This window comes from Paraphaeosphaeria sporulosa (genome assembly GCF_001642045.1).
Source record: "Paraphaeosphaeria sporulosa strain AP3s5-JAC2a unplaced genomic scaffold CC84scaffold_12, whole genome shotgun sequence".
NCBI lineage: Eukaryota > Fungi > Ascomycota > Dothideomycetes > Pleosporales > Didymosphaeriaceae > Paraphaeosphaeria > Paraphaeosphaeria sporulosa.
This window is the reverse complement of record NW_017253371.1, coordinates 525,641-552,053: the sequence shown is the minus strand read 5'-3', so window position 1 is coordinate 552,053 and position 26,413 is coordinate 525,641. Positions and strand designations below refer to the sequence as shown.

The following is a 26,413-nucleotide window of genomic DNA, read 5'->3' as shown; positions in this document are numbered from 1 at the left end:
GCTGTGATCAGCCTGACTGTTTTGCATCCGCATCAACAAGTGGCGATAGCCAAGCACAACGCTTACCCAAGTGGCCATGCGTATCATGCAGTCTTGGGTCATATGCAGCTCAAACCGAATTCCTTCCACATCGGTTGCTTAAGTACTGTCATTAAAGGCTCTCTGAACATGCCTGCCTCAGTGTTATGTCTATCTGTCCTTTGTCCTTCAGGTTCAACACCACTACTGACGTCCCAGACAGCAACCGACTTCTTTATAATTACATGTTGCCCAGGAAATGGCCCAGACAAATACTGGGCAGCTTTCGCTGTACATTTACGTGTGCATATTGACCAGGAAGAAGAGGCGCGAATCCAAATACGGAAGGCTTCTGGAAGGCACACTAGCTCGATCACCCGCCTCCCCACGGTGGCGCAGCCCCGCAAGCCCCCCGGGGCAATATCGCCTTGCGTCACATGCAAGCAGAACATCACGGTTAGATCTCATCGATGCAGGATTCCTCCTAGTCGGACCGGGCAGGATGTATCGAAGCGTGTTCACTCATAGGCTCAGTCATTAATCTTGTATCAATTGCTCATGTACACTATGAGAATCGCCCACTGCGCAGCACGCTTACCTATCTACCCAGCTATCTGAACCTCGGGTCAAATGCATGCGTTAACGACACGCCCCACTCACAAATCCCACACACTCTTCGACCTGTTTTCTGCAAGCGGGGCAAACGCATCAATAGGGCTTCGTGCCGACGGCGCGCTCTGACGCCCCGGCTGCGAGCCAGCTGCACCCTGCGGCGAGGCTGCCTTGTGTGAACTGCCCTGCAGCCTCATCTTTCTGAACATGGGCATCATTCTCTCGTATTCGGTAGTGGGCGACATGCCCACGTATTCAGTACCAGAAATTCCCGCAACAGTAATACGGGGTTGGGGATCAACGTGGTCGCCATCACCATCATCGTCACCCCTCCCTTCATCGCTGCCCATTTCGCGGCGGAGAATCTTGACTTGCGCTTTGAAGGCACGCCAGAATTCGTACTTGTCAAGGGGGTCGTCTTCTTTGCTGGCCGAGTCTTCGTCCTCGCCGTCGCCGTCGTGGGCGCGCGCCAAGTCAAGGAGAGTTGCTACGAAAGCTTCCTTTAAGTATGCAAAGGAGAAATCTTCGGTGATGTCCGCGACTGCATCACACAATTTGCTAGGGAAATCTATGCTTTTCTTGTTCTTCAACTTGTGTCTCCAGTATTGCGCTAACATTGGTCAGTCGCATTTCCGTCATCAGAAAACAGCAGAGCCGCTCACCATACTGAGCCCTTTCACCCTTGCTCGGCAGAGGGAAGAGATATTTGCGGTCAAACCGCGACGGTCGCTTGGATAGACCAGGGTCGAGCTCGTCCAGATGATTCGTTGTCGCGATCATGAGCATGCCGTCATTGTTCTCCAGTCCGTCCACTTCGTTGAAGAAGTAGCTTCTCGTTTGCTTGGTCACAATCGTATCGATATCTTCGAGAACCAACATACAGGGCGTCATGGACCTCGCCATCTGAAAGACCTGCCTAATGTTCCAGGGGTACGGGGCGCTCTTTACGTACAATGTGACCACTGGCTTTTTGCGCTCCTGGACGGTATGCATCAGAGCTTTCAAAGAGATGGTCTTGCCGTTGCCCACGGGGCCGTGGAAAATAAGACCACGTTTCCACGGGACGCCGTACTCGCGGTAGATTTCCTCGTTATCGAAGAACTTGTTCGCGACTTCGGTCAACGCCTTCTTCATTTTGGGGTCGAGGATGACGTCTTCCCACTTCGCCTTTTTTACTTCTTCCCAAAGCTTGGTGGATCTCATCCAGCCACTATCATAGATGTAGATGGCCGGTTCTTCCTTGGTCAGCCATGCACCCACCGTAGCCAGGAGTCGATCCACCACCGACGAGTGCGACGTCGTGGTCTCGTTACCCTGCGGTTCCTTCAGAATATACTGCATGGATGATAATCCTATTATAACCGTGTACACTATGAAGCGCTCATTGTTCCAGGTGTAGTTGTATCTTCCGTAGAAGACAGCGTCTGCAAGGTGACCTGAACCACCCTGTTGAAGTAGGACCTGGGTTAGCTGTGCTCATTCGTAGTAAAAAAAAAAGCATGTTGTCAAATAACGTACCCTGTGACCGGGCCCTACAAACCCCCTCCATCGGATGACGGGCTCGGTATCTTCGTCCAGCTCAGCTTGAGCATAACCTGCGGCGGCAAACTGAAGGAGGTTGATGTTGGTGGCAGGCACGCTCGTAACAATCAATTCTGGGTGCTTCTCTCGCAGCGCGGTGACAAGTTGCACGTCCGGGTCAAAGCCTTTGCCGTTCAGCAATTGCTGGAAGTCGGGAAAGATTTGTGGTGGGTTATGCAACCCATCATTGTCGATGAAGGTGAAGTCGTCCGCGGATGCCATCTTCAGTACCTTGAAGAAGCAGGATGTTTGATGGAAACAACTGTTCACATGTACGTTTGTATGGTCAGGCAACAATGCTTAGCCTTACTAGGGCGGGTTTCGTGTTGACGCCGCGTGGTCGTGATTGGCTTGTAGGAAGGATGTATGGCTTCAGATGCGCCGATGACGTCTGGTGTTTCACTCTCGGACACGGACGAGGAGGCCTTGAGAATGCGGAGCGGAGTAGATACGAGGGCGCTGAGATGCTGCAAGTCACGATCACTGCACGACCACTGCAGGTTTCGCTTCGAAAGGAGACCAGACGGTGGAGCTGTGAGAGCGTACTCTCGGGGCGGGTGGTACGGGGCAACTATTGCGGAGAACGCAATATCGGAGGCGTCGTACCTTCCCGATTCTCACGAATACGGTGGCCTCTCACGAGACCAAACCCTTGCAGGCTCGTTCTCCCAGCAACCCATGGAGATTGGATGCATTTGCGCCGTTGCAACAAAGCAGCTCGCAAGCGGAACCATTCGCAGCCGGTGTGGGGAGTGGTGATCGTCGTGGCGCGGGCTTATTAACAGCGAGTGTCCGACGCGCTCATTGACGGGGCCAAGCGTACCGAGAGCTGTGGCTTTCACATGCCACTGGCCTCTGCATACCAATGTGAACAGAGAGAGCGCGTCCCAACGGTATGCTAACAACGCTTGGCCAGCTGCCCATATAATGCCCGTCTCACTGTGACCCGTTTTGCCGCTCGAAATCACTCTGCGAGGTGAGGCGACCAACACTCGGAGACGCGCCAAGCGGTCAAGGTTTTGTTCACGCGTCGGCTGACCCTGGCAAAGTTCATGTCATTTGGCGACGCCGATTCCCTTTACGATCCACGCAACAATTGACGGCGGGGCGAGCGGGGGTGCAGCGCTCCGTGTTTCTTCTTCGCTCCTTCGAGAGCCCGCCTTTAGGACCTACATCTTGTAATTGGGTGGTTGTCTGGCATATACATCGCAGCGCATCCGCACGGCAGCGCGGAACGTCGGAACTAGCAGAGGCGACCATGGCCGACGACCCTCTCACCACGAGCTCGACAGAGCAGCCGCGCATTTACCGGCCCATACCCCGCCGCAACTTCTCGACACAGACAGACGCCTCAGACTCGCCCGCACACGCTTTCGTTCCGTCGACACCGCCCCTGGTCGCCGAGACGCAGAACCGCCCCTCCGACTTCCTTGCGCAGCTGAACGCCCGCCTGCTACGGACGTACAATGCGGGTCTCAACCTCAATGAAGACGGCGACGCTGAAGGGGCGCCGCCCCCGCGGAACAAGAGTCTCATGAACCTGACCAAGAGCACCCTGTTCGGAATCTACGACGATGACGAAAGCACACCGGTAGAGCAGAGTGTCCCGGAGACGCCCTGGGGCACCGGCGCAGAGACGCCTGGAAGGAGACACTCAGGCATGAACAGATGGGACAGCGGGACCGATAGCCCGGCCATGGGTCTCACTATGCAGCCGCGCAAAAAAACCGCCAAGGGCATGGACCGCGCACCACGATCGCCGTCCTCTAGGCACGCTCCGAAACCAGAGCGGAAGAGCATGTGGAAGTACACTGTGTCTTTGGGAAAGCTGGCGGCATTGTTTCTTTTCGGGGTCACCTACGGCGTCATTGTCAGCCACCTGCATGACACCAGGGAGCTCGCGGCCGTACGGGTAGAGGGTGTAGATCGAGGAAACTGGGTATATCTTGCAAGTTGGGGTGTGGCTGGCCTCGTACTGGGTAGCTGCTTGCCCTATGTAGAGCTTACATGGGGCGGGCAGACAGCGAGCGATCAGGAGGACGAGGGTGCGCCAGAGCACGAAACCGAAACCAGCTTCAGCGAGCAATGGAGCGACATAGTGCGGAGTGTGGGCGCTTTTCTGGCAATAGCATTCGCCATCGTACGTATTCAATTGCATCCTCCCGTGGGCCTAAGCTAACAAATTTGCAGCGCCGACTCCCCTGGCAGTCTACACTCCAGCTCACGTTGACCCTGGCCCTCGTCAACCCGGCGCTATGGTACATACTCGACCGCACTAAACCCGGTTTTTCTTACTCACTCCTCGTAACGTCCATCCTGACCTCGTTCATCTTCCTCTCGGACCCCAACATCCTCCCCTCGCCGTCGCTACCAGCTACGGTCAACGGCACGCACACCCCCTCAGCAGCACGAATGCAGGGACAGCAAGACATGTTCGTCGGCGTGGTGAGCTACGAAACACTGGCGGTGGTTACATGGGTGGGCAGCGTGCTGTTCTGCAGCTGCGTGTGCTTTGGCAGTATAGGCAGACGTCTTGCCGTCTGGGACCATCACGAGTCCGGCAGAAAGAGAGAGATTTGATACCCTGATGGTTTTCTGGCATCCAAGCGAGCAGCGGTCGTCCCGCGCCGCAAATTTTGTATAGCATTGTAATGGTTAGTTTAAAATGGGCATGGAGGATATCCGCTCCGGAAGGTTTCATTTCTGGCGTCATCTACCACGGCGGGGAAGTGTTGTGAATGATACCTTTGTTGACGTGTTTATGTGCTCCATTGACCTCTGTAGTTGTGCTTGGTCGGCGAATTGCGCCTTTCCTTGTTCCAGAGCTCGTTCCCTCCTTCACTTCGCCAGCTTCTTGCGCTCTTTCCTTTCCCTACTCCACGGTTGTCATTGATCTGCACGTTATCTCTTAGGCATCCATCCACCTCTTCACACAATGGTTATGGAACAAACCCCCTTCTCAGGCATGTCCGTATTCGAACCTTTCCTCGACCCTCAAGGCCAGTATACTACTCCCTCGTCCCGATTGAATCTCACAAGTGAACCGGACGGAAACCTGATGTCCAGCACAGTCGATAGCTCTGTGAGGATTTTGTAGCCATGAAGGCCAATGATTCTCAAATTAAAGAACAGCGAGTTCATTGATACTTCATCGAGGCGGATTGTCTCCGCATCCCACATCCACTAATGCGGATGCTGCGTCCTCTGCCCATGCAAGTCAGACACAATGGCATGCCTACCCGCATTTTACGAGTTACGCCCGTACATATTGCAAGATCTTCGCTTAAAAGGCTTACTTACCGACGGTCATCGTGTCCGCAATGAAGAGTATGACGTATTGTGGGGTCCATTGGTATTGCCTTTCCTCCTTTCGCCTTGCTTTTTCCATCCTTCTCGGTGTGACTTCGGGCAGGTGTAGCGAGCATTTCCTCTTGACAATCCACTTTCTAAGAGCCTCGTATACGGGTGAGGGCACAACGAGCCGGCTAACCAAGTTCCAGCAGGTTAGCCCGCCTTGGGGTTCGCTGACTTAACGCTTAAACGGCAATGCCGACCACTAGCATTCTCCTACGGCCTTGGAACCTCAAACGAAACTCCACAATTTTTGGAGTGGTATCCCCGCGAAATGTTCTCCGCGTACCCACTCTTTCGATTCACGGGCTGATCTTCCCCGGATACGTCACGTCGTCATGACCCGTACCGGCTTCCTCGATTGGGCTCTGGCGCCTATGTCGGATGTGTGTGATGGACTTTGCAAAGACTACATTAATCATGAGCTCGCCTTGTATACAAAACAACCGACACATTCTGATCTGTGCCGTCTAGTACTGGTACTTGGGCTTCGTTGAAGCTTGCAGATTTACTTGCACCCGTTGAATACGATTGGAATCAGCCATGGGTGTCCTCGAGCTGCGAGGGAAGAAGCTCATAGCGATCATACTCATGACCGCTGGCTTCGACTTTCTGCTTGTCGGATGTAAGAGTTCCTCTGTTCTCCCGTTCAGCTCGTGCTAACAATGTGCAGATGATCAAGGCCTGTTCGGCGGTATCCTCGGCGGAGAACGCTTCAAGAACACGCTCGGGAACCCGAATCCAACGATGACTGGGCTCGTCACTGCGATATACGATATTGGATGCGCGTTAGGAGCTATATTTGCCTTCATGTTCGGGGAGCAAATCGGTCGAAAGAAGTCGATCATTCTAGCCAATATCATCGTCATCATTGGCGCCTCCGTACAGACTGCGTCTTTCGAATACTGGCAGATGTTTGTGTCCAGAATCATAGGCGGTATCGGTGTGGGCTTCTCGACGGTCGCCATTCCGATCTTGCAGTCTGAGACACTGCCTGCCCACAAGCGCGGTGCGCTGCTCGTCGTGCAGTCTGCGTTGATCATTATTGGTGTTGCGCTTGCTTCATGGCTGTGCTTTGCCTGCCTATACGCAAACAGCTCGCTCCAATGGCGGTTTCCGGTATCATGCCAAATCCTGTTCTCGCTACTAGTACTGAGCTTGTCGCCTTGGCTTTGCGAATCGCCCCGTTGGTTGGCTCAGCGTGGCAGGGTCGAAGAGGTAAGATTTCTCTTGCCAACTTTCATTTCACAATGCTCACCTATGGACAGGCCAGAACCATCATCAGCCGACTACTTGATAAGCCTCTCGACGATGACCAGGTTATGGGCCAACTCCAAGAGATCCTCGACGCCATTGAAGCTGAGAAGGACGAAGAAAAGCCCTCGTGGGGCGAGGTCTTCAGCAACGCCACCAAGACGCGCAACCTACACCGCGTGATTCTCGGAATGGGGCCGTACATGATGAATCAGTGGTCCGGGGTAAGCAAATGAAGCACGCACACGGTTCCGCATGCCTATCTGAATGCACGCTGACCCATTCTAATGCACTAGGTAAACGCACTATGCTACTACCTTGCCTACATCCTCGAGAACTACATGGGTTACTCCCCCAGCATGGCCCTCATCCTTGCCTCCGTCGCCTTCACCCAATATGCCGTCTTCTCCTGGCCGCCATACTTCTACATCGATCGCATTGGCCGACGCTGGTCCGTCATGCTATCCTCCGGCGGCTGCGCCATCTGCATGGCCATCATCGCCGGCGGCCTAGCCAAAAACAGCTTCTCCAGCGCCGCCGCAGCCGTCGCCTTCATCTTCCTCTACCTCGACTGCTTCACCTCGGGCATCCTCCCCGTCTCCTGGTCTTACTCCTCCGAAATCCAGCCCCTCCGCGTGCGCAACAAAGCTACCGCCGTCGGCGTCTTCTCCCACTGGATCAGCAACTTCGTAGTCGTCATGGTCACGCCCATCGGGCTCGACGCTATCAAGGGGAACTACTTCTGGGTCTGGGCGGTCATCTGCGCGTCGTTTGTGCCGCTGACGTATTTCTTTGGTGTGGAGACGTCCGGGCGGACACTTGAGCAGATTGATGCTATGTTCTTCAATGAGCCGAGACTGCTGATGGGCTTGAATCCCGAGAACAGGAGGGTGGTGAGGGGTGGACGGATGGACGAGGAGCAGAGGTACACGGACCTTGCCCATCGGAAGGAGAAGGAGGAGGTTGTCATGTCGGAGAGGGTGTCGGAGAGTAATTAGCCGTCTTTGACTTTGGCAGGGAGAGGTCACAGTTGGAATTGGCGGTCAAGGTCCTGTAGCTTCGAAGCACGTGTCCGGAAAGATAGAATCACTGAGGACTGTCAGCAACGTCCCGAAACCACAATTTTAACCGTGGCAAAGTCTCCAAACCGGGACATGGAAGTAGCCCCGATCATACTCTTCTGCATTAAGGTTAACATGAATAATCAAGCTACCTTTCTGTCTCTACCATCAAGCTCCCGAGTCTACTCTTTTCCAACCTTCGCCAACACACCCCTCACAACCGGACTCCTCTCCCCACCATCCACCTCCGGCTTCGCCTTCTCCACAACCCACCCGCAACCCCCGACCTTCGCAATGGCAACGAGAGCCTCCGCCCGCTTCATCCGCATCGCCTCGGGCAACCCCTCGAAGCTCGCGTCAAACAACAACTTCTCTAGATCCTGGTTCGCGTCATCGTTGACAGCAGTGTCCTTCGGCAGCCGCTCGAACAGCGCGTGCAGCGCCGTGAATGTTTTGAGGTGGATGTCCTTCGCGTGGGTGGCGTTTGCTTTGACAACGAGGGGAAGGAGTGTGGAGAGGTGAGTTGACAGGGCTGGAGGGGAGAGAAGTGTGGTGTTAGGGGCGAGAGTGAGGGCTGCGATGCACGCTGAGAGCGTGCGATCTTGCCTATACTTAGGGTTAGCTTGCTTGCTGCGGTGTTTGAGTGTGGTGTGGCGGGAGAGGGACGCTACGTACAGCTGCGCATCCTTCAACGGCTCGCCACCATCGACGTCCATCTTCTCGCCATCGTCGTCGACACCGAGCGTCTCCTCCAGAACGGTCTGTACAATCTCGACGACTGCGCCCGAGAGCTCCAGATCCGTGCGCGCGAGACAGATTTTACCCAGGGCGTCGAGTGCGTGAGGGCGGTACGGCTTGTTCTGCCTCTTGGCCTCGCGGAGCGCGACTTTCTCAATCTGCTTTGCGACCTTCTTGTCTTCTTTCCATAGACTCTCGCCTCGCTCGACAAAGCGCACGAAAGCCTCAAGCACGGTTTCCTTGCCGTCCCACGTCTTGCCACCCATCGCCTTGTCGAGAGACGGCCAGATGATCTCTGCGTTGGTCTTGCTGATCGTTTCGCTGCCGGTGGTAATGGATGTCACAGCGTCGGCGATGGTCTTCGCGGCCGCGTGCTTGAGCACCCACTTCGGGCTCTCAAGGTACTTGTCTGAAAGGCTGACGATTTCTCTGAGGTAGAGCAGGACGGCGCGCGAGCCAGCGACGTTGTCAGACCAGGTGTCTTCAAAGAGTCGTTTGACTTGCTCGCTTGTGTCGTGTTTCGCGAGGAAGATGAAAGGAAGCAGCTCGGAGGAGAGCGATGTGAATCGATCCGCAGCATTCTTCGAAATGGAGAGAATGATATCGCCTGCGGTGAGACGGGACTTTTCGTCTTCGGAATCGAAGTAGAGTTTGTGGCAGAAGGCGATGGTGGCGATGAGTTGCTTGTCGGAGGCTAGGCGGGCAACGTAACCTGCGGCTGCGGCGTACGACGATGACACGGTGTCGTTGCGGTCGTGGACATACTTTTGTACTGTCTTGAGGAACCCATCGGCGTAGGGCTGGAAGACAAAATTGTGCCGTGTACTGAGTGTTACTAAGATCCTGGAGCAGCCTACTTTGGAAGGCAGACCGACCGCAGCTTTCATTGCGGCTTCGATGCGCGGAACAAGGGCCTTCATTGTGTCTGCGTCCGCGAGATCAAGGCAGCGTTCGATAGACTCTGTAAGGGGTGATGAACGGACGCTTTGGAGGCGCATGTCATCAATCTTCTGCTCGGTGAGATTATACTTCGATGCGTTCAGATGGATGTAGTTGACAGCTTCAGGCTCCAACGAGCTCAGCAGACCCAGGAGTCTTTCGACGAGTTCCGGGACATGTGGGTTCAGCGTCTTTGCGTTGCTCTTCTTGACAATCTGAAGAAGAGTATGCACCGCAAACAAGCGCACTTCCTCGGCACTGGATTCGAGACCTGACCCTGAGAACAAGAAGGGTAGTACTCGTGAAAGCATTGCGTCTGCAGTCTTGATCGACGAGTCGCCCGCTTCAAGCGATCGTGTGAGTATGCCCGTGAGCACTCGAGCAAGGGAAGCAGCAGCAGCACGGACAGACTCCTTTATGTCATCAAGAACCTTGAAACATTTGTCCCAGATGTCGCCAAGGTATTTCTCGTATTTTTCAATGCTCCTTCCCTGCACTAGATCAGAAATCGCTGCGCATGATGCTTGACGTACACGCCACTCTTTGGTCAAGATGCTGGTAAGCAGGTCGTCCATTATAGCATCGAAGTTCTTATCGATAGTGGCAGAAGAGTCCTTGACCAGAGCATTCCAAATGTCGTTCATGGATCGCTGGACGTTAGGATTCGGATCAAATCTGTAACGATATAGCTTGGGGTAGAGCTTCGGGTTCTCAGCAAGGTACCCGTCGACGCTAGAATCCGAGAATATGTTGCTCAAGCCGAAACGACCAAAAGCTGCGCGGCTCGACCAAATAGAATTGTTGGATGCCAGTGACATGAATCGATAAACGAGACTAGAGTCCCCGACTTCCGATGCAAGACTGAGAATGTCCTTGTACGTTGTGATCGAGCCGTCGCCAGTAGGAAGAGCACCAGGCTCAAAGAGCTGTGTGTCTTCCGAGACGGTACCGGACATCTTCGCTTTGTTGTCCGAAAATGATCCTACTAGGTCGCGTACCAGATCGTCCTTCAGCTGGCGGTCGCCCTTCTCATATACTAGGCCAAGACCTCGCGATGCTGCCTCTTGTACCACCTCGTCACGGTCCGAAAGGCAGTACTTGAAAGCAAGCTGGCACTGTGGGAGGTATTGTTGGATTTCTGACTTGTGGCCGCAGTACTGGAGCAGGCATAGAAGCCAGATTACGGAAGCTTTCTTAAGAGATGGCTTGGTCTGTTTGCAGCCCTTCAGTGTTTTCTCGAGGACGGTAGTCAGCGTTCTCTCGCGATTTGGTCCCGATGGGGTTATAGGAGTCGCATCCCAAGGCTCGTGTTGTTGGGTCGCGTGTTCGATATCCAGCTCCGCTACCAGCGCTTTCGATCCCCATCCGGAAGCAAAGCAACTCAACGCTTCGCCAACGGAGAACTGCACTTCAGATTGTCTTACCTCATGTAGCTCGTACAATTTGTCGGCGATGAAACTGTAATCGCTTTTGTCGTCGTCGTTGCTCGTCTCGTCGGTTGTAGTAGATAAATGGCCGAGCGCAAGGATGGCACTTGTTGTACCGGCCTTAGCAGAATCGTAAATTTGCTGAGCGACATCCTGGAAATTTGCGTAAGAAGCGATGACAGAAGGGCTAATGACCTGGAACAGACTGAGCTGGTCTATGCAGGTGAAGACGGAAGCTTTCAGCGTGGCATCTTTAGACTCTGCTAGAATCTTGAACACGACGTCTAGTGTCTTCTTCAGGGAATCTTCATCTATGGAAGACGACCGACCTCTCCAATGCGCACGACTGAGATAAAAGCCTAAAGCCGCGATAGCACCGTTGATTTGGTTGATTTCGCCACCAACAGCATCCTTCCATGTCTCTATCTTTCGGTGGAGTAAGGAAAGGGACTTTTGTGCGTCTTCAACTTCAACGTCTTCATGCGACGCCAACAAGCCGTAAGCATGAGTGGCTGCCACTCGACGATTTCCATTGTTCGATAGCACTGAAGGCTCTAGTGCGCGAAAGTCTCGTAATAACGATGCACGCTTCCAGATCTTGTCGGGGCATAAGGCGAGGAAGCGTACAAAGCTACTTCCAATGTCACCAACATCGCTGAGTTCATCTTGTGTCAGTCGGTCAAAACTTGCTCTTAATAGTATGGCAAGTGATGTTGCATGCGCATCCACAGCAGCAAAGGCGCGAAATGCCTGACGTGCGCGGAGATCAGACGACATTAGAGTCTCGAGCTTACGACCCCAGTCCTCTGCAAGCTTCTCATGTATGCCTTTGTCTGCGAGCGCGGCGTGCATTGCAACTTCAGAGCAAAATTTGATGACGATGGGAAGCGTATGTGAGAACTGTTGCTGGAAAAGCTGTGCCTGCGAGACTGCGTCTCCGTTGCTGTCTACATCCATCTCATCGTCGTCGTCGCCTTGTCGAGCGAAAATGAACTGAACAAGCTCATCGAAGTCTGGGAAGGGGAGCTTGTCGCCATCCGCATCTATGCCTGGTAACGAGTTTGACATATTGAACCAAAATGGATCGAGGCCTAGGTTTTTCGACCTGCAGTCAGCAAAATTTCCAGCTTATCAGAATCACACGAGCACACCTTTTCGTCCCTCTTCTACAACCTCGTGCCTTTCGCTGCTGCCTCCGCTTACAGCAAGGATATCAATCCATCTTGCTAGTACATCATCGTACGACAGGCAGCGATTCGCAAACCTCGTAGCAGTATATCGAGTGCTCCTGAGAATCTTGCCGTCCTTCTCGGAGCTAGAGTCGACGCTGGCGGAATACTTGAGCAGAATTTGCCTGAACTTCGTTCGTATAGAGTCGCTGAGGGATCTTGAGAATGCGCCAAGTACGGACGAGAGGGCTTCATCAATGCTCACAGCCACTTCTTTCCCAGAAGCATCTTCCCTCAAGGAGCGAAAAAGCCATTCGAGTAGATCCAAGTTGGGCTCGAGCAATATGGACTTCGGGGACGCTTTCGCCAACAAGCCAATAGTTTCATAACCGTATCCGCGAAGTTCCATGTCCTGGTCCCTATCTGGTGTCGGCCAACCCTGGTCCTGAAGAAAGGCTCTTAAATTACCCACGAGGCCTTCGGCAACAGTAGCGAGGTGATCGGCTGCACCTCTGCGGGCAACAAAATTGACTAGAGCAAAGATTGCCGACCGATATTTGGATGCTTCTCTGCCCGCCGTGGTCTTATTCGTAGCGCTTAATTCAGGGGAAAGCAACCCCTCCTCCACAATACGGGCGATATCTTTCGGAAATTTCGTACACGTTACTGATTTGGACAGGATTCCGAGTATCCTGATGCGTAGGGGAACTTTTACTGCTGGTGCGCCTTCGGGAGCTGATCTAATGGCTGTTAGACGTCTCCCTGAAAACCCCTGCTTGATTTGCAGGTAGCAATGCGACTTACGAGCCAAAGTATAACCCAAGCAACGTCTTTATGACTTCAGCATCCTCCAGATCGGTTGAGGGAATTACGCGTTTCAAAACATCCTCGCCAACTTCAGAGATCCGCGAATTAGTATCTGCGGAGGCGAAAAGCGCAGGTAGAAACTTCTCATCTTCAGTGAACATGCCACTTGCCAACAAACGGGTCACAAGAGCTTTGGACTCTATCAAATTCAGACCGGCATCCGAACTAGGATCCCAGGCATCAGGTTTGCCCTGTAAGGTGAGGAATTTGTACTCTTCAACAGCGAGACCAGGACATCGCATTGAAGCTGCTACATCCGGATTGGCGGTGCGAGTAACGGTGAGGAGCAGGAGCTTGCCAAACCAGTGTGAGAGGAATTTTGCATCCTCTGACTGGACGCCCAATGCAGAGCGGAGCTCGTCATCCTCTTTGCTCCCTCGTAAGGGGAGTTTGAAGTGTGTGAGCAGTCGCAGGATCAGATGGAACAGCTGAGAGGTGTGCTGGTTGGACTTCTTGTAGTCGCTCGAAATCCCCTGGATCAGAATGGGAAGGAGTTCGAGCCTTTCGGAAACAGGAAGGCGTGATATACCCTGTTGTATGTACAGAATATCAAAATGCCGGATGAGGGCCACGTCGCCATTCTCTTTGAACTGTTTGAGCAGGGCAGCTACTGGGAGCTTGATTTCTCTAGGAAGTTGTCAGGCAGATGAAGGCAAACAAAGGACAGCTCGACATACTGCGGTTTTATGCGAGTGTTGATGTGTTGGCAAATAGATATAACCTGACGGGACCGCAGTCAGCGGTGTTCCAGGTCGGTTACGGTGGCTGGAAGAAACTATGCAAAATGTTACTTACCTTGTTCCTCACAGCAACGCTCTCAGAGCCGAGCTTAAGAAGAAGTGGAGTCAGGTAGAGCTTCAGCAGGTCCTGTAGCTTCTGTTCCGAGTCGGCCAGAGCTATTCTGAGATGGAGGGTCAGTATGTGGTCATGACTTGCTTCGGGTCACGTTTCCTCACCGCATCTCGACCTTGCCCACCAACGCCAGCTCCCGCGCTTCAGGCGACTGCGTAGACGCCATGTTGAGCGCTGAGGATTGTGTGGTGTTGATTCCCGAGCAGAGGTGCGGCTCACGAGGCGAAGGAAATGTACGCCACAGGCAGCGGCGATTGCGTGGCGGGGTGCTTTTGCCTCTTTGCCGGACGATTTCAGACGCGGAAGCTGCTGCTGAGAAACGGAGCTCGCGTCAGACGTCTTCTGCCTTCTACAGGTTGCCACATCGCATGCCCCATTCACTGGCGGGTGCGCAGGGGTCCATTTGCGGCGAGAGCGCAATCCGGCGTCGGAATTACACGTGCACAGACCACGAATGAGTGACGCACAGCTTCAGTGCCTGGACCAAACAATGTCGCCGCGTCGCAAGACAGTCGCCTGCTCCATACCACTCGGTTGCCTGCCCGCGCATCTCGCCGTGTTTTACTAACCCTCACCTCCAGACGACCAGTGCGCCTTCCGCCCGCCCTCACCTCCACCAACGCGCCTGCCGGGATCGATTCGTAAACTCCGGCGGTAGTCGCGACCCACCACACTGCGCACTCAAGGCCGGCAAACTGGCAGCGCGATAGAGCCTGTCAGTCTACAGCTCACGGCATCTTCTCGCCAGCACACCCCGAGCGTTCAGCCAGCCTCTCGTTAACGTGTTCATGGGCAGTTGAACTACCCCGCCGTCGCCGTCAAACCTTCATCGCCCGCCACTTGGGTTCTCCCAACCACTTCTCCCTTTTGACTTCACCTTCTCAACGACACGGACCGTCCCACCGACGCCATGGACGACGAGAATATTTCCAACTTTGTGGCCATCACCTCGTGTGAGCCCGCAAAGGCTGCGCAATACCTGAGCTTGACCGAGGGCAACCTCGAGCAGGCCATACAGCTGTACTTCGACAGCCCCAATCTCGACTTTGGCGGAGCGCCAGCTGCTCAGCCAGCCGCTTCGAATGCGAACAACCCGATTCCGATTGACTCGGACGACGACATGTCCGACTTCGATCCCGCTGCTTTCGAGGCAGATGCCCCGCCGCGAGCACAGCCGAATACCGAAGACGATGAGGCAATGGCCCGTCGCCTGCAAGAGGAAATGTATGGCGCTGGTGGCGGTGCTGCTGCCCAGGATGAAGTCCGTGCTCCCATGGAGCGGAGGACCGAGACGCTGGTTGGTCCCGATGCCAATTGGGGACCCGGGAGCGAGGACGATGTGAACCAACTGGTTCAGGAACAGCTTGCTCGTCGCGCCAGGAATCCCACGGCCCGCGCAGGCATATTCAATCAACGCAACACTCAGGCCTCGGTGTGGGAGAACAGCAGTGATTCGAGCGCTCGGCGACGTGAGCTAGCAACTGCGACCGGAGGCGCTTCGGAGCAGTCTTCCAAGATGAACATGCTTGCAGAGCTCTTCAGGCCTCCCTTTGAGATCATGTTTCAGCAGCCCTGGGAGAGGGCACGCGACTTGGGCAAAGAAGAATCGAAGTGGATCATTGTCAACGTCCAGGACCCCGCCATCTTCGACTGCCAGCGCCTCAACCGGGATATTTGGAAGAACGACGACATCAAAGACACCGTTCGAGAGAACTTCATCTTCATACAATACGCAAAGGATGATCCCCGGGGCCAAGAGTACATGAATTACTACTTTCAGAACCGTGAGAGCGCGGACGCATACCCCCACATCGCCATCGTCGACCCACGAACTGGCGAGCAAGTCAAGGTGTGGTCAGGCCCTCCTATCCCTGAAGCTGTCGACTTCCACGCCCAACTTCACGAGTTTCTCGATCGCTACAGCCTCAACTTGAACGTGAAGAACCCAGTCGCAACGCGCAAGCCCGAAAATTCTAAGAAAGACGTAGGTCGGATGACCGAGGAGGAGATGCTCGAGATGGCCCTCCAGAACAGTCTAGGCAACCAAGACCAAGGCCCGAAGGACGAAGACCCCGACGCGCTCACCAAGGGCGACGCCGCAAACAAAGGTAAGGCAAAGGCCGAGGAACCTGCAGAAGCAGCAGAAGCAGCAGAAGTGACCACGAATGGTGACTCACCGTTTGCGCGAATCTCCTCGGATAACCCACACACGGAGCCCACATCAACCGATGCAACGGTCTCTACGCGCATCCAGTTCCGTGGCGGCCCCGGTCGGCCCATTGTTCGACGTTTCAACTTGTCAGATCCTGTTCGTCGCATCTACGAATGGATCAAATCCGGACACCCCTGGGAAGGCAAAGAGGGAGCAGACTTCGACCTGTCCTTCATGGGTAAGAACCTCTTGGAAGTTCTCGACTCCAGCATCCAGGAGGCCGGCCTGAAGGGTGCGAGCGTGATGGTGGAGTTCACCGACTCGGAGTGAGCACGGGTTCGAAACATCTTTCAGTACGTGGCGTTATCCCTGAATGCGGCCTCGCATTGGTCGTTCTTTGGGAGGAACGTATGTCACGACAGGAATAGGGTGCTATTTGAACAAGGAAGTAATGACGGCGCACGCATCGAGGGCACAGAAGCTTAGACGGCTTAGATCTCACGCCTGCCATCATCACGACATGATGGTAGACATCTTCAACATACCCCATTGCATTTTCGGTCTTTTGGCCTAATGGTCTGGAGACCATTCACCGGCACCAGCTGTAGATAGTACGACAATACCTGCGAGCAATTGGAGTTTTCCATGAATTTACCATTCCAACCTGCCTGTGTCTTTTCCTTTTTGGCCAATCTACCTATTCTCCATCATCTCCCTTGGGCTGCTTTTTCTGGTGTTGTGCGACTCGATACGCTACACTGTAAAGGCATCCAAGCTATACGCTGTGTCCATGCGCTCGCCGCTTGCCTCCACTGGCACTCATGTCATTTTCCCTGCTTCTTCCGCGTCCACTGCCTTCTTGTCCGCGTGGGTGCTTTCTTTCTACCCGCCTCCAGACTGACCGGTGATGACTGCCGACACCACTACCTTACACTACAACCAAACTCCTCTGCATTCCATCATCTGTACTGTCAATATCACTTCCCTATCATTCAAGCAGCCACACTGCTCCTTTCTTTCCCTCTCCTCCCTTTTCATTTTCATTTTCTTGTTCGCCTAACAAACTACACACCACCCTTCGCCTGCGCACCTATCCTTTCTCTTCTTGGAAACAATTGCAGAGGTCTTGTCTGCAGCTAGAGGCTTCGCCGTGCTTTTCGGGGAGTAAATCTCGTACCGCGCGGCTGCGTGCGGGGCTAGGAGACACGTCTTGTGCAGGCCGCCTGTGCGGAGCTTGTAGTCATCTAGGTAAGGGGTTGGCGGAAGTGTATAGGCCATTTGACATACGTAGAGAGACTGGCTAGAAGGGGCCCGTGATGTGAAGTGGATTTGAGTGAGACGTGAAAGCCAGGACGTACATAGAATTCGCGACTGATGTTCCAATAACGTCACCAATCCATGGCGTTGTTCTAGGAGGGATGGTCTGGCCTTCACGAATGGTATGATAGGGCTGGCGGACAACGGACGTGTAGTGGTGGTGGGGTGCGCGGCGAGAACAATAGTAACGCGGTGCAGGGGCGCGGGCTATTGGTCTGCAGGTACGAGGCATTGAACAAAGAGATGGGCCTTGCGCTGCAGCGTATGGGACGACAGTGGAGTTCTAGAAGTTTTTCGCAATGCTGTGGGAGCCGGGAACGAAGGTGAGGGGCTTGATGGCTAAGGAGGGGAGGGGTGTATTGCATGGTGGGTAGACAAAGGAATGCTAAGTTACGAGGTGAGGCGGAAAGGTGGACGAGACTGATCCCGATACATGTGCACAGTTACTTGATCAAGTGTTGTGGAGTTCCTGGGCGGGACTGAGTATATCATGTGTTGTTGCTGTTTGTAGGTTCGAGGAAGGCATCAACTGTATGCGGCCTATAAGTATGGACGGATAGTTCTGGTGTCGAGTCACCCTTTCAGCCCCACAATGACTTATTGCATACTTGCTAGACTTCTTCTGGTCTCATGAAGAGGCCCGCGCGTCCACGATGCTATGATTGTGGGAGTAGATGACTTTGTAGCGGCTGTGTGAATCACAAGGCGAAGTAGGTCGACCGTTATGAAACTGCCCTAGCGAGCGCTCTCGAAATGCAGGATTGAGTTATCGAAACTCGAGATATGCCTCACGGTATATTCCGTTCACGGTATGTTCCGATTGATCACCTTGTGTTAGATTAACCTTACGTGTTCTGGGTAGAGCCTGAGAAGTGGAATCTTGCCATGGTGCCCAAATTCACGGTTAGCGAATATCTTCGACGATCATATAATCGGTAGAGAGCAAGGCTGATGAACACATCCTTGCAATGACCAAGTGGATCTGATGCCCAAAAGTGGTGGTCGTCGGAGTGCGACGCTGCACGAGTGGGGAACGCCACTCACACGCAACGCTAGGCATGTATTAATTCTGAAAGTACAGTCAGACATCATCAATACTTCGATTAGTTGGTTCACATCGGACGACATCGTAGACAAGATCACAGATGACGAGCCGCAAAGCGCTGAGCTACAGATTCTGCCACATCGTTCCACAACTCCCGTCTCGTCAGAGGTTAGGCGACCCAGATTATATCAATGACAGAATCGTCAAGCATACCCCAGATTGTCCTGATTTTAGTCTACAAGTGCCGCGACTGCGAATCGCGATTTAACAACGTCGGCCCGAAGAAGAGAGGCGCCGTATCACCGCCGTGCAAGCAGCAAGAAGCAGCTGTCACGTTTCCAGCGAAGGCATGGTTTCCCTGCGTTAATCTGGTTCCCACCTCTTCGTGTCCATTGGCCGTACCCACGACCCACCGCCGCATTCCAACTCCAGGATCCCATACTCGTGTCAACCAGAACAAAGAACCATCAGACATTCGATGTCGCCAGCTCCAACATCCGTGCCGCCCGCGCCCTCAGCACAGCACTCTCACTTCGTGACCACCGCTCCTATACTGCATACCGCCCTCCTTAGTTCCAGTCCGCCGTTTCTCCTCCTGCACCTGCCTCCTCCCATCACTCCCCTACGTCTAAAGCAGCCGCCAAGCGCCCTCAAACAAACGCGCTCCAATCCCTCCGAATCACGTACCTTTCTCGAATCGGCTAGCACCTCGTTGCGCAATCACACACTCTCGATCCCTCGCCTCATCGCCATCACGCCCCACGTGCAACCCTCAATATATTGCCAAACCACCGCCGGAGCCACGTCCGCGCTGGCACGAGACTTGCTTCACACTGTATGTAGCAGAGCAGAGGCAAAGCACCCGGATCACGCCCCCCATCCAGCGCGTTCCAATACATCCACCGCACCTACGCGCCACGCGCCATCCTCTCCCTCCCTGCTGTCTCACCTATACCTCGCCCATTATACCCCCGAGCGATAACACCAACGTGATAACTACCTATCTTCCTATAGCGTCGCTATACATTTGGGGACTAGGCTGGCGACGTGTACACGGTACTTGCCCGCGTAGATATGGGAATCATGTGTGTGACGGGCGCTTGAGCAGCGCTAGGGGTGCTGATTGGACAGGAGGATTTTGAGCGTATGCACGTGATGGGGTACCGTATGCATGTCGTTGGAAGCGCTAGGCTGGATGGGACGGGCCCTACGGCTGTCGTCCTCGCCATCTTCCCGTGGCGACTTTGATGTTTTTCCATCCACTACAGAATATGCCGTTCGTATCGCGACGTGCATGCGTAGACGGACCTTTGGCCTCCTCGCGCACAGCAACGCCCGCAGCCACCACGCTCCAAAAAGACAGCGAGAGGCAAAACCCACAACTTGGTGCCAGCGATCCCAATATTCGAGCTATACCGGGCGCTTAACCATAGGCCCGGGCCCGCCCCTCAATCAGCCACGACCCCTGCCCCAGCGCTCTCCGCCCCTCTGATTCGCTAGCCCCCGGCGGGAAGGTTACGCACTGTTGGAAATGGGAACCCCTCACCGGTGAAGCTCGCCTGCGCTACCCTGTCTTCACGCTCGAGCGCATCCCCCTTATTGCGCGTGCCATTGGGCAGGCGGCTCGCGGTGGCATTTTGCGAGGTGAGGGCGTGAGAGGGCGTGATTGGGCAGAGGGCGGATATGACGGCGGGAAGGTCCTGATGCGAGAATGGGTGTCCCAGGGAACGATGGGAGAACGGCTGATCCGCACGCGCGTGGTGGAGGCTTCCTTACGTATTGCTTTTGCGGTGGTGTGGTAAGAGCTGGGCAAGGGCTTCGGTGCGTCCGAGGCGATTGCGCTGCGCTGCGCTGCGCTGCGATGCATGAATAACGGGTCAGATCGTCGGGTCTTATCCATCGGGGATGAGGTATACTTCTAGAAAGACGAACTTTATGCCTGTAAGGCGAGTCATCTCGTCGGAAATACGATACACATCAAGCGTAAGAATGTCTCGATTATTCGGATATGATATCGACTTCATTTCACACGTGTGAATGTGGTGTGGCCCGTCTCATCGTCTCGACGTAGGCGCCGGGTGCCTTGCCAGCAGCCCTATCGCGCTCCCCTTCCCTCCATCAATCACCCGCCGGGCGTAAAGCGCACGCCTAACCCTCCCACTGCGTTCTTCCATCAAAGTGAAACTCCAGCCAATGAAACCTGCAAACTCCACCAATAGATCCCCGTTAGCGCCGGCGCACCCAGAGAGGTATCCGCATTGGAACAATAGTTCCGTCCAAAGCTGTCCAATAACCCAGAATTTTCCGCGCCAGACACCACTGATAGTCATGAGAACATGATCTCGTCTCTAAGCAATAGCGCAAACATAGAAAAGAAGTAGTAGAAGTGGTGTGACACGACGCGAAGCGGTTCAAAGCAACGCTCGAGTGTGCCGAATGAAGAGAAGCCGCAAAAGGAATGGCTGCGATCGAGTCTCCCGGACCCAAGGATTACTGCGTGTCGGATAGAGTGGCCAAATGGCATTATCGAGCAGGATTATGTGCAAAGGACTCGAGCTGGTCAATATGATAGGCGCTTATCAATAGCGCTAATCGAAGTTAACCCAAGTAATGAGGTCGTCAAGTGGTACACGAGGTCTGGGCGGCGGTTGGGTAACCACCAAGCTCGCGGGTTGCGAAACTAGCGTCGCGTCCTTTGTTTACTCGAGTTTTCTTCTCTTGCCGCGCGGTGCGGGGTCGATCTGGGGGAAGCTGGGCGCCTTGGTGTCCACTGGTGTGCTGCTGTAGGTCACGGTGCGCGTAACAACTTCTCGTACGCTGACGCGTCTTGTACGGCCCGTCTTCTTCTCGACCTCCCAAGTCCGCGGTGAGACTGCTGAGTATGGCGAGTTCGTGGATTTTGCAGAGTTCGCACTGGCCGGTGAAAGCACGGTTGCGGGTGAGTGATAGGGTGACTGTGGAATGTAGAGGCGGGGGGTGCGCGCTGACGAAGGTCGTCTGAAAGGTGATGGAGGAGGAATAGTGACTGTCTGCTCCTTCGGCTGCTCCTTGGGTAGCGGCGCAGTCATAGGAGTCTCCTTGATCGACTCCTTAGGCTCCTGTTTGATGTGGTCACAATTGCTACAGCTGCTTGCTCTCGAGGTCGCTGGTGTTGAGGTGATGGATTTGTCCTTGTCTGCCGGGCCGGACGTAATGGTGAATGAACCACTGGACGCTGATGAAGTCACTGAAGCCATGGAGGTTGGTCTGTTGCCGTGGAAAACAAACTTCTCGCTGGTGCCAGTGGACATTGGGCTCATGAGGACAGGCGAAAGTGTCTTGAGAAAGTCCAGGTAGGCAGTCGGCGGGGTAATAGGTGTCTTGATCGCGTCTTCCCTCTTGAGACTTGCGAAAGTAGGAGTTGTCGCAGAGAAAACCATTGGAGACCGCAGTTCAGAGGGGTAGGTGGCAGACACAGGCGTCTTGAGGGCCGACAAGGCCGGCTTTGAGTCCGTGGTGGCCATGGTGGGAGCTAGATCCAGTGCGCAACGAGTGACTGTGTTGTTGGTGTAGGAGGGAGCGAAAGCGTGCTGTGGTGGCCTGCCTCTGCGGGAGGTGTGGAAGGCTGGTCGGTGAAGGAGAGCAGGGCAAGCAGAGGACCTTGGCCGGGGTGTGGAGCGTGTTTATTGTGTACAGCGGCTAGTTGGTCGATGCGGGTCTTGTTGGCGGTGGCCGCTTGGTGGGCCTTAGAGGAATACTTGCCCTGCTAAAAAAAGCGGGCGCTTCGTGGTCGGACGCGGGGCCTTGCTGATTCACAGTGCCCGCCGCTTGGGCCTCCTCTCCGCGAGTGATGCAAAACAGCCGCCGCGCTGGGTCTGTGGCGAATAAGATCGACCTCTCGAAGCGCCGGGACGGGATTTGCTGGTCTGAGCGCTGGCGAACAGCTTCAACACCAGGGCGCCGCAATTGGCTGCACGGCGATGAAACGACGTGTGTGATTTGCCTGCGGTCCTTGCAGCTGCTCTTCACGAAGCTGCTACTTGCACCCTGTGATTGGCGGGCAACCTTGTTGAGTGTTTGACGCGGCCACCGGTCTGTGGATGGCTGTGAACGTGGTTGGGGCCTACTTTTGCAGGCCGGGGGAGGCAAACGTGGCCACCCGGTCAGATTGTCAGACGGAGAGGGTATGTGAAACCAAGACAAGAGGATGAGACGACGGCTGAGGGACGGAAGGACCGAACGACGGTTCAGAGGGTGCAGAGCCTATCTGGAAATAGATGCGAGGGCTGCTGTGCGAACAACTGCCTCGTGGGCTTGTCTTTCATTTTATGTTGATTGCAGGCGCTGGCTCTGTCTGTATAGCAGTCGCGCGCTTCCACATGACACTTTCTCCACGCCGCCTGGTCGCCGACGGACCACCCGTTGGACAGACCCTCCAGCTTTCTCTGGCCCGCCAGGTGGGCGCGCGCCTTACCATACCAGCGCTTGGCCCCCCTGTCCGAACGTAGGCCGCGCCGAACACGCCTGCTTGAATCGTCTTCACAGGTCCGACCTTTGCCCAGCGCTTTCGTTGAAACCTCCACACGTCGGCGCGCGCTAATACATGACCCTTCCGCCATCCAGTGCTACATCACGATACCTTGACTGGATGGAGCATTGTACTTTTTAATGAGGGTACGACATGAGTTGCTTCTGCCAGTAAAGCACATCCTAGATCGTCAGGGGCCAATAGCGAGGCGATCCTGCACGCCATGGAAAGCCACGCGCGGAGGATTTCTCATGTAAGATGGGGCCAGCGCGACCCGCTGGGTCGATTGGGGCTGTGTTCCGCACAGTTAGGTCTCCAGTCCAGAGACCCAAGCCTAAACGCTCTCACGATATGAGTGCATGCAGCACATCGTCGTAACAAGCTTCATCTTCGAAGTATGTCCGCACAGTGTCACCTACCATGATGGCTGCTTCCTGGGCCAATGGATACGGACTGTCTCGGGCCAGGTGACTGGTGTGTTCCCCAAAGTACACACGACCATCGAAACGCCTCGTCTTAGATAGAGTGACAAAAGGCTCCTGATTGCGTTCTGCAGTCTGCTGGTCCACGCAAATCATCTGGCACCTGCGGCACGGTCCCAGCAACTCAAAGTATTGCTGGCCGATCTGTAGGTAGCGCCACTCGTCTTCCGCATATGGCTGTTCCGCCCCGGGCGGGTAGTGCGGATTTTCTGCAACCACTATGTTGGCTCGGAAGACCTCTGACTGCGCCGCCTTGCCGCCCTCTGCCTTGATCTGTTCATTAAGGCGGTTAAGGCTTGATCGCGATATTGTCAGTATTGGGCTCTCATTTGACAGAAGAATGGGTTTCGAAACCGTCATTCCCGGCATCAACGGTCTTGTTTCTGGGAAAGCGCCGGGTACGCGCATCTTGCTAGACCTCTGGCTCTTCTGCAAATGAGGTTTTGAGTGTCTGACGCAAGCCAATGGGCCACTGCCGTTCCCGACAGCTGGGAAGCGAGCGAGGTGACAAGCCACTCCCAGAGCCTGGGAAAAGAATGCTGATATCTGAGGTGATCGATATGTCTTCGCTTGTATTTGGTCTCCACACACCTGAGCACTGCCGTCCTTGTACATGGAATCTTTGGCGAAGAGGCTCGGGTCCGCTGACAGGGGCACAGTTACCTCGTTGGCAAAGGTACTATATCGTAGCAGACCTGTTAGCTGTACACGTAGGACGCCAGCTTCCAGATCAATGCTCGGTCGAATAAGAGCCATCTTTGGGTAGCGCTTTTGGCTTAACGCTGCGCCGGTTCCCTGGTGAACAAGACACCATTCGCGGTCCCAAGCTAGACCTTCGCGCCGCACTCCCCATGCTACGCCCGGCGGCACGCCGAACGCCCCACAACTCTTTATGGGATAAACAGAAAGGCTCTCCACGTGCAGCCGACTATGTGTTGGTGGCTTCATGTCCAATGAGACGACTGGCGGTACTAGTAGAGGCGGGGTATCTTCAACGAAGAATTCGGACAGGAAGTCAACGAATAGGGTGACATCCTTGAGTGTGCTCATAGCCCCAAGGCTAACTCGGATCATGCCAGTCGGTTTGGCACGAATGATATCGTTGTCGTTACCACATCGCTGTCCAGCCGAGAAGTTTTCTTTCATTTCCCACGGCGCCAAATCCAGCGAGGATGCAACACCGCCCGGATTGCAAAGGCCGCCTGTCCGCAGTTGGAGGTTTCTAACGGCTGCAAGCTTTTCCACCTCTGCGTTGCTCACCCAGCCACTGCAGTGATTGCGGAGATTGAACGCAACAATTGGTCCTTGTGTGCTCGGATCACCATAGGTAGACGAGGCGTCTTTGTAGACGTGGCAAACGCTGGTGCCATTCCCGTGCCTAAGCGAAGTCAAGCCATCGTACAATTTCGAAGCGAGGAAAGCGGTATGGTTGGAAACTTCATCAAGCGAGTTGTATAGTTCTTTGTGCACACTCATTGCAGTATCAAGGGCCATGATGCTGTGAATCGGTAGAGTTCCGTCCTCCAATCTCTCGTGCAAGGTTTCCTTCTTCGCGTGCCACTGTTCTTTCAAGCAGACCTTTGCCATTTGGTCAGCAAACAGCATCACATGCATTGTTTGTTTGGGATTACTCACCACCATCTCGACTGTACCTCCACCAAAGTACCGGCGCCTATCAAAAACCGATCCTGCAGCCTTACGAATTATCAGTGCACCCAGATCGGGAAATCCAAATATCTTGTATAAGCTCATGACGGTGAAATCAGGGGCGCTGTTAGCATCGCTTAGATCAAGCGGCGAGGTTGACACCAAGGCGGCCGCATCCAACAGTGTATAAACTGAGCCTTGTTTCCTGGTGCGTATGTGGCGCGTCCAATCCAGGGGCAATCTGCGCCCATTCATGTTGGACTGTGCCGGATAGGCAAAGAGACCGAGCCTTGGGCTCGCCGTGCCATCCTCTTCGACCCAAGCGTTGACCTCGGCATCTGTTGTAAAACAGCGATGTTGTGTGGCGGTTTCCCGTGCTCCAATTAAGCTCGTATGTGCGTCTCTGTGGTAGCCGTACCAATAGCCCTCCTCTTGGTCCCGAAACACCTCCGTCACTAACTTGATACCCGCAGTGGCATTGGCGACAAAGACGACATCAAAGTCGTCCGGATCTGCCTTGAACAAGGCCAATAAACGCAGTCTGACATCTTCTATGCGGCGCGTGGTCAACTGCGACGAGTTCGAGGCCGAGTGCGGATTGCCGTAAAGATTGCCAATCATGTCAGCGGAGAAACGCTCGATGAGGGATTTGGCGTATAGCGTAGTACCCGCATGATCCAGATATGTGGTATCTGGAGGCTGTCAGTAAAGAAGCCACTGCCACGTCCAACCTGCTTACCTTGAAGCATGGGGTATTCGCGGAGGCGCAGTGCCTCGATGGCTGCGTTGTAGGCGATGCGCTCGTCTTCCATGATGGCAGATCACAAGGTCTCTTGCCCAAGCTACCCTGTATCCTTGAGGTAAGGAAGTAAGTCCAGGACAGGAAGACCCATTTGAAGGTAGAGGTGCTGTTTGCGAAAGTGGGGGATGGCGAATCTGTGGGTTGGTTGTAGCGCGGCAGACCGCGGCGCCCTCCGAGACCGAACGTGAGGTACTGATAACGCTGGGGTCCGAGCTTACGACAGCTGTGAAGGTTCGCTGACTTCTGATATAAATGCGACACCTCGTGGTATGCACAACAGCAGACACTACTATCCTCGTCTCATGTGTGCATCTCTGAGCGCGGAAGGAACCCAGAGGGTGGGTGAGCACAGACCTCGTGAGGGGGCAGCCATTCACATTACTGATGTTTGAACTACGCTAAGACGCGTCGGTTCAGTACAAGCAACATTCACCCCAATATAAATTTCTGGGAATGCCATACGCACCACTCCTCATTCCAATTGTTCCAATTTTCATGTAGCAATAGGAGACCCAGTTATGCGAAGGTCTCTGAGATTCTGCATGACATCCCGAGCACTGCGCAACGTTGTTTCGTACCTTCGTCGAATGGT

The 26,413-nt window shown here is 54.5% G+C and overlaps 8 protein-coding genes across 8 annotated transcripts; 4 read left to right on the top strand and 4 right to left on the bottom strand.

The window, feature by feature from the left end:
* Window positions 1-590: 590 nt before the first annotated feature.
* On the bottom strand, window positions 591-2,913 carry CC84DRAFT_1129223 (P-loop containing nucleoside triphosphate hydrolase protein). The gene is made up of 3 exons (XM_018175823.1): window positions 2,149-2,913; window positions 1,293-2,076; window positions 591-1,240 (listed from the first exon to the last, which is right to left on the bottom strand). The coding sequence occupies exons 1-3, from the start codon at window positions 2,431-2,433 to the stop codon at window positions 675-677; spliced, it is 1,635 nt and encodes a 544-aa protein (XP_018030850.1). The 5' UTR covers window positions 2,434-2,913; the 3' UTR covers window positions 591-674.
* A 172-nt stretch (window positions 2,914-3,085) lies between these two features.
* Window positions 3,086-4,967, top strand: CC84DRAFT_1168582 (uncharacterized protein). The gene is made up of 3 exons (XM_018179435.1): window positions 3,086-3,187; window positions 3,261-4,351; window positions 4,402-4,967. Exons 2-3 carry the CDS (start codon window positions 3,470-3,472, stop codon window positions 4,789-4,791), a joined length of 1,272 nt encoding a protein of 423 aa, XP_018030849.1. The 5' UTR covers window positions 3,086-3,187; window positions 3,261-3,469; the 3' UTR covers window positions 4,792-4,967.
* Window positions 4,968-5,820: 853 nt separating this feature from the next.
* Window positions 5,821-7,928, top strand: CC84DRAFT_1230556 (sugar transporter STL1). Its single transcript, XM_018183698.1, has 4 exons — window positions 5,821-6,187; window positions 6,236-6,780; window positions 6,831-7,040; window positions 7,113-7,928. Exons 1-4 carry the CDS (start codon window positions 6,106-6,108, stop codon window positions 7,812-7,814), a joined length of 1,539 nt encoding a protein of 512 aa, XP_018030848.1. The 5' UTR covers window positions 5,821-6,105; the 3' UTR covers window positions 7,815-7,928.
* Window position 7,929: 1 nt separating this feature from the next.
* Window positions 7,930-14,272, bottom strand: CC84DRAFT_305415 (major component of the proteasome). The gene is made up of 8 exons (XM_018185807.1): window positions 13,974-14,272; window positions 13,813-13,918; window positions 13,695-13,738; window positions 12,955-13,644; window positions 12,133-12,890; window positions 8,553-12,072; window positions 8,351-8,483; window positions 7,930-8,250 (listed from the first exon to the last, which is right to left on the bottom strand). Exons 1-8 carry the CDS (start codon window positions 14,033-14,035, stop codon window positions 8,197-8,199), a joined length of 5,367 nt encoding a protein of 1,788 aa, XP_018030847.1. The 5' UTR covers window positions 14,036-14,272; the 3' UTR covers window positions 7,930-8,196.
* A 281-nt stretch (window positions 14,273-14,553) lies between these two features.
* Window positions 14,554-16,532, top strand: CC84DRAFT_305477 (uncharacterized protein). Its single transcript, XM_018185808.1, has 2 exons — window positions 14,554-16,469; window positions 16,517-16,532. Exon 1 carries the CDS (start codon window positions 14,780-14,782, stop codon window positions 16,349-16,351), a length of 1,572 nt encoding a protein of 523 aa, XP_018030846.1. The 5' UTR covers window positions 14,554-14,779; the 3' UTR covers window positions 16,352-16,469; window positions 16,517-16,532.
* A 1,791-nt stretch (window positions 16,533-18,323) lies between these two features.
* CC84DRAFT_1209435 (uncharacterized protein) lies at window positions 18,324-19,211 on the top strand (the record flags this gene model as incomplete). The annotated part of the gene is made up of 2 exons (XM_018182220.1): window positions 18,324-18,551; window positions 18,618-19,211. 2 exons carry the CDS (start codon window positions 18,324-18,326, stop codon window positions 18,954-18,956), a joined length of 567 nt encoding a protein of 188 aa, XP_018030845.1. The 3' UTR covers window positions 18,957-19,211.
* A 1,783-nt stretch (window positions 19,212-20,994) lies between these two features.
* Window positions 20,995-22,227, bottom strand: CC84DRAFT_305403 (uncharacterized protein). The gene has a single exon (XM_018185806.1). It carries the CDS (start codon window positions 21,884-21,886, stop codon window positions 21,083-21,085), a length of 804 nt encoding a protein of 267 aa, XP_018030844.1. The 5' UTR covers window positions 21,887-22,227; the 3' UTR covers window positions 20,995-21,082.
* Window positions 22,228-23,098: 871 nt separating this feature from the next.
* Window positions 23,099-26,136, bottom strand: CC84DRAFT_305401 (PLP-dependent transferase). Its single transcript, XM_018185805.1, has 3 exons — window positions 25,759-26,136; window positions 25,008-25,711; window positions 23,099-24,950 (listed from the first exon to the last, which is right to left on the bottom strand). The coding sequence occupies exons 1-3, from the start codon at window positions 25,829-25,831 to the stop codon at window positions 23,235-23,237; spliced, it is 2,493 nt and encodes an 830-aa protein (XP_018030843.1). The 5' UTR covers window positions 25,832-26,136; the 3' UTR covers window positions 23,099-23,234.
* Window positions 26,137-26,413: the final 277 nt, after the last annotated feature.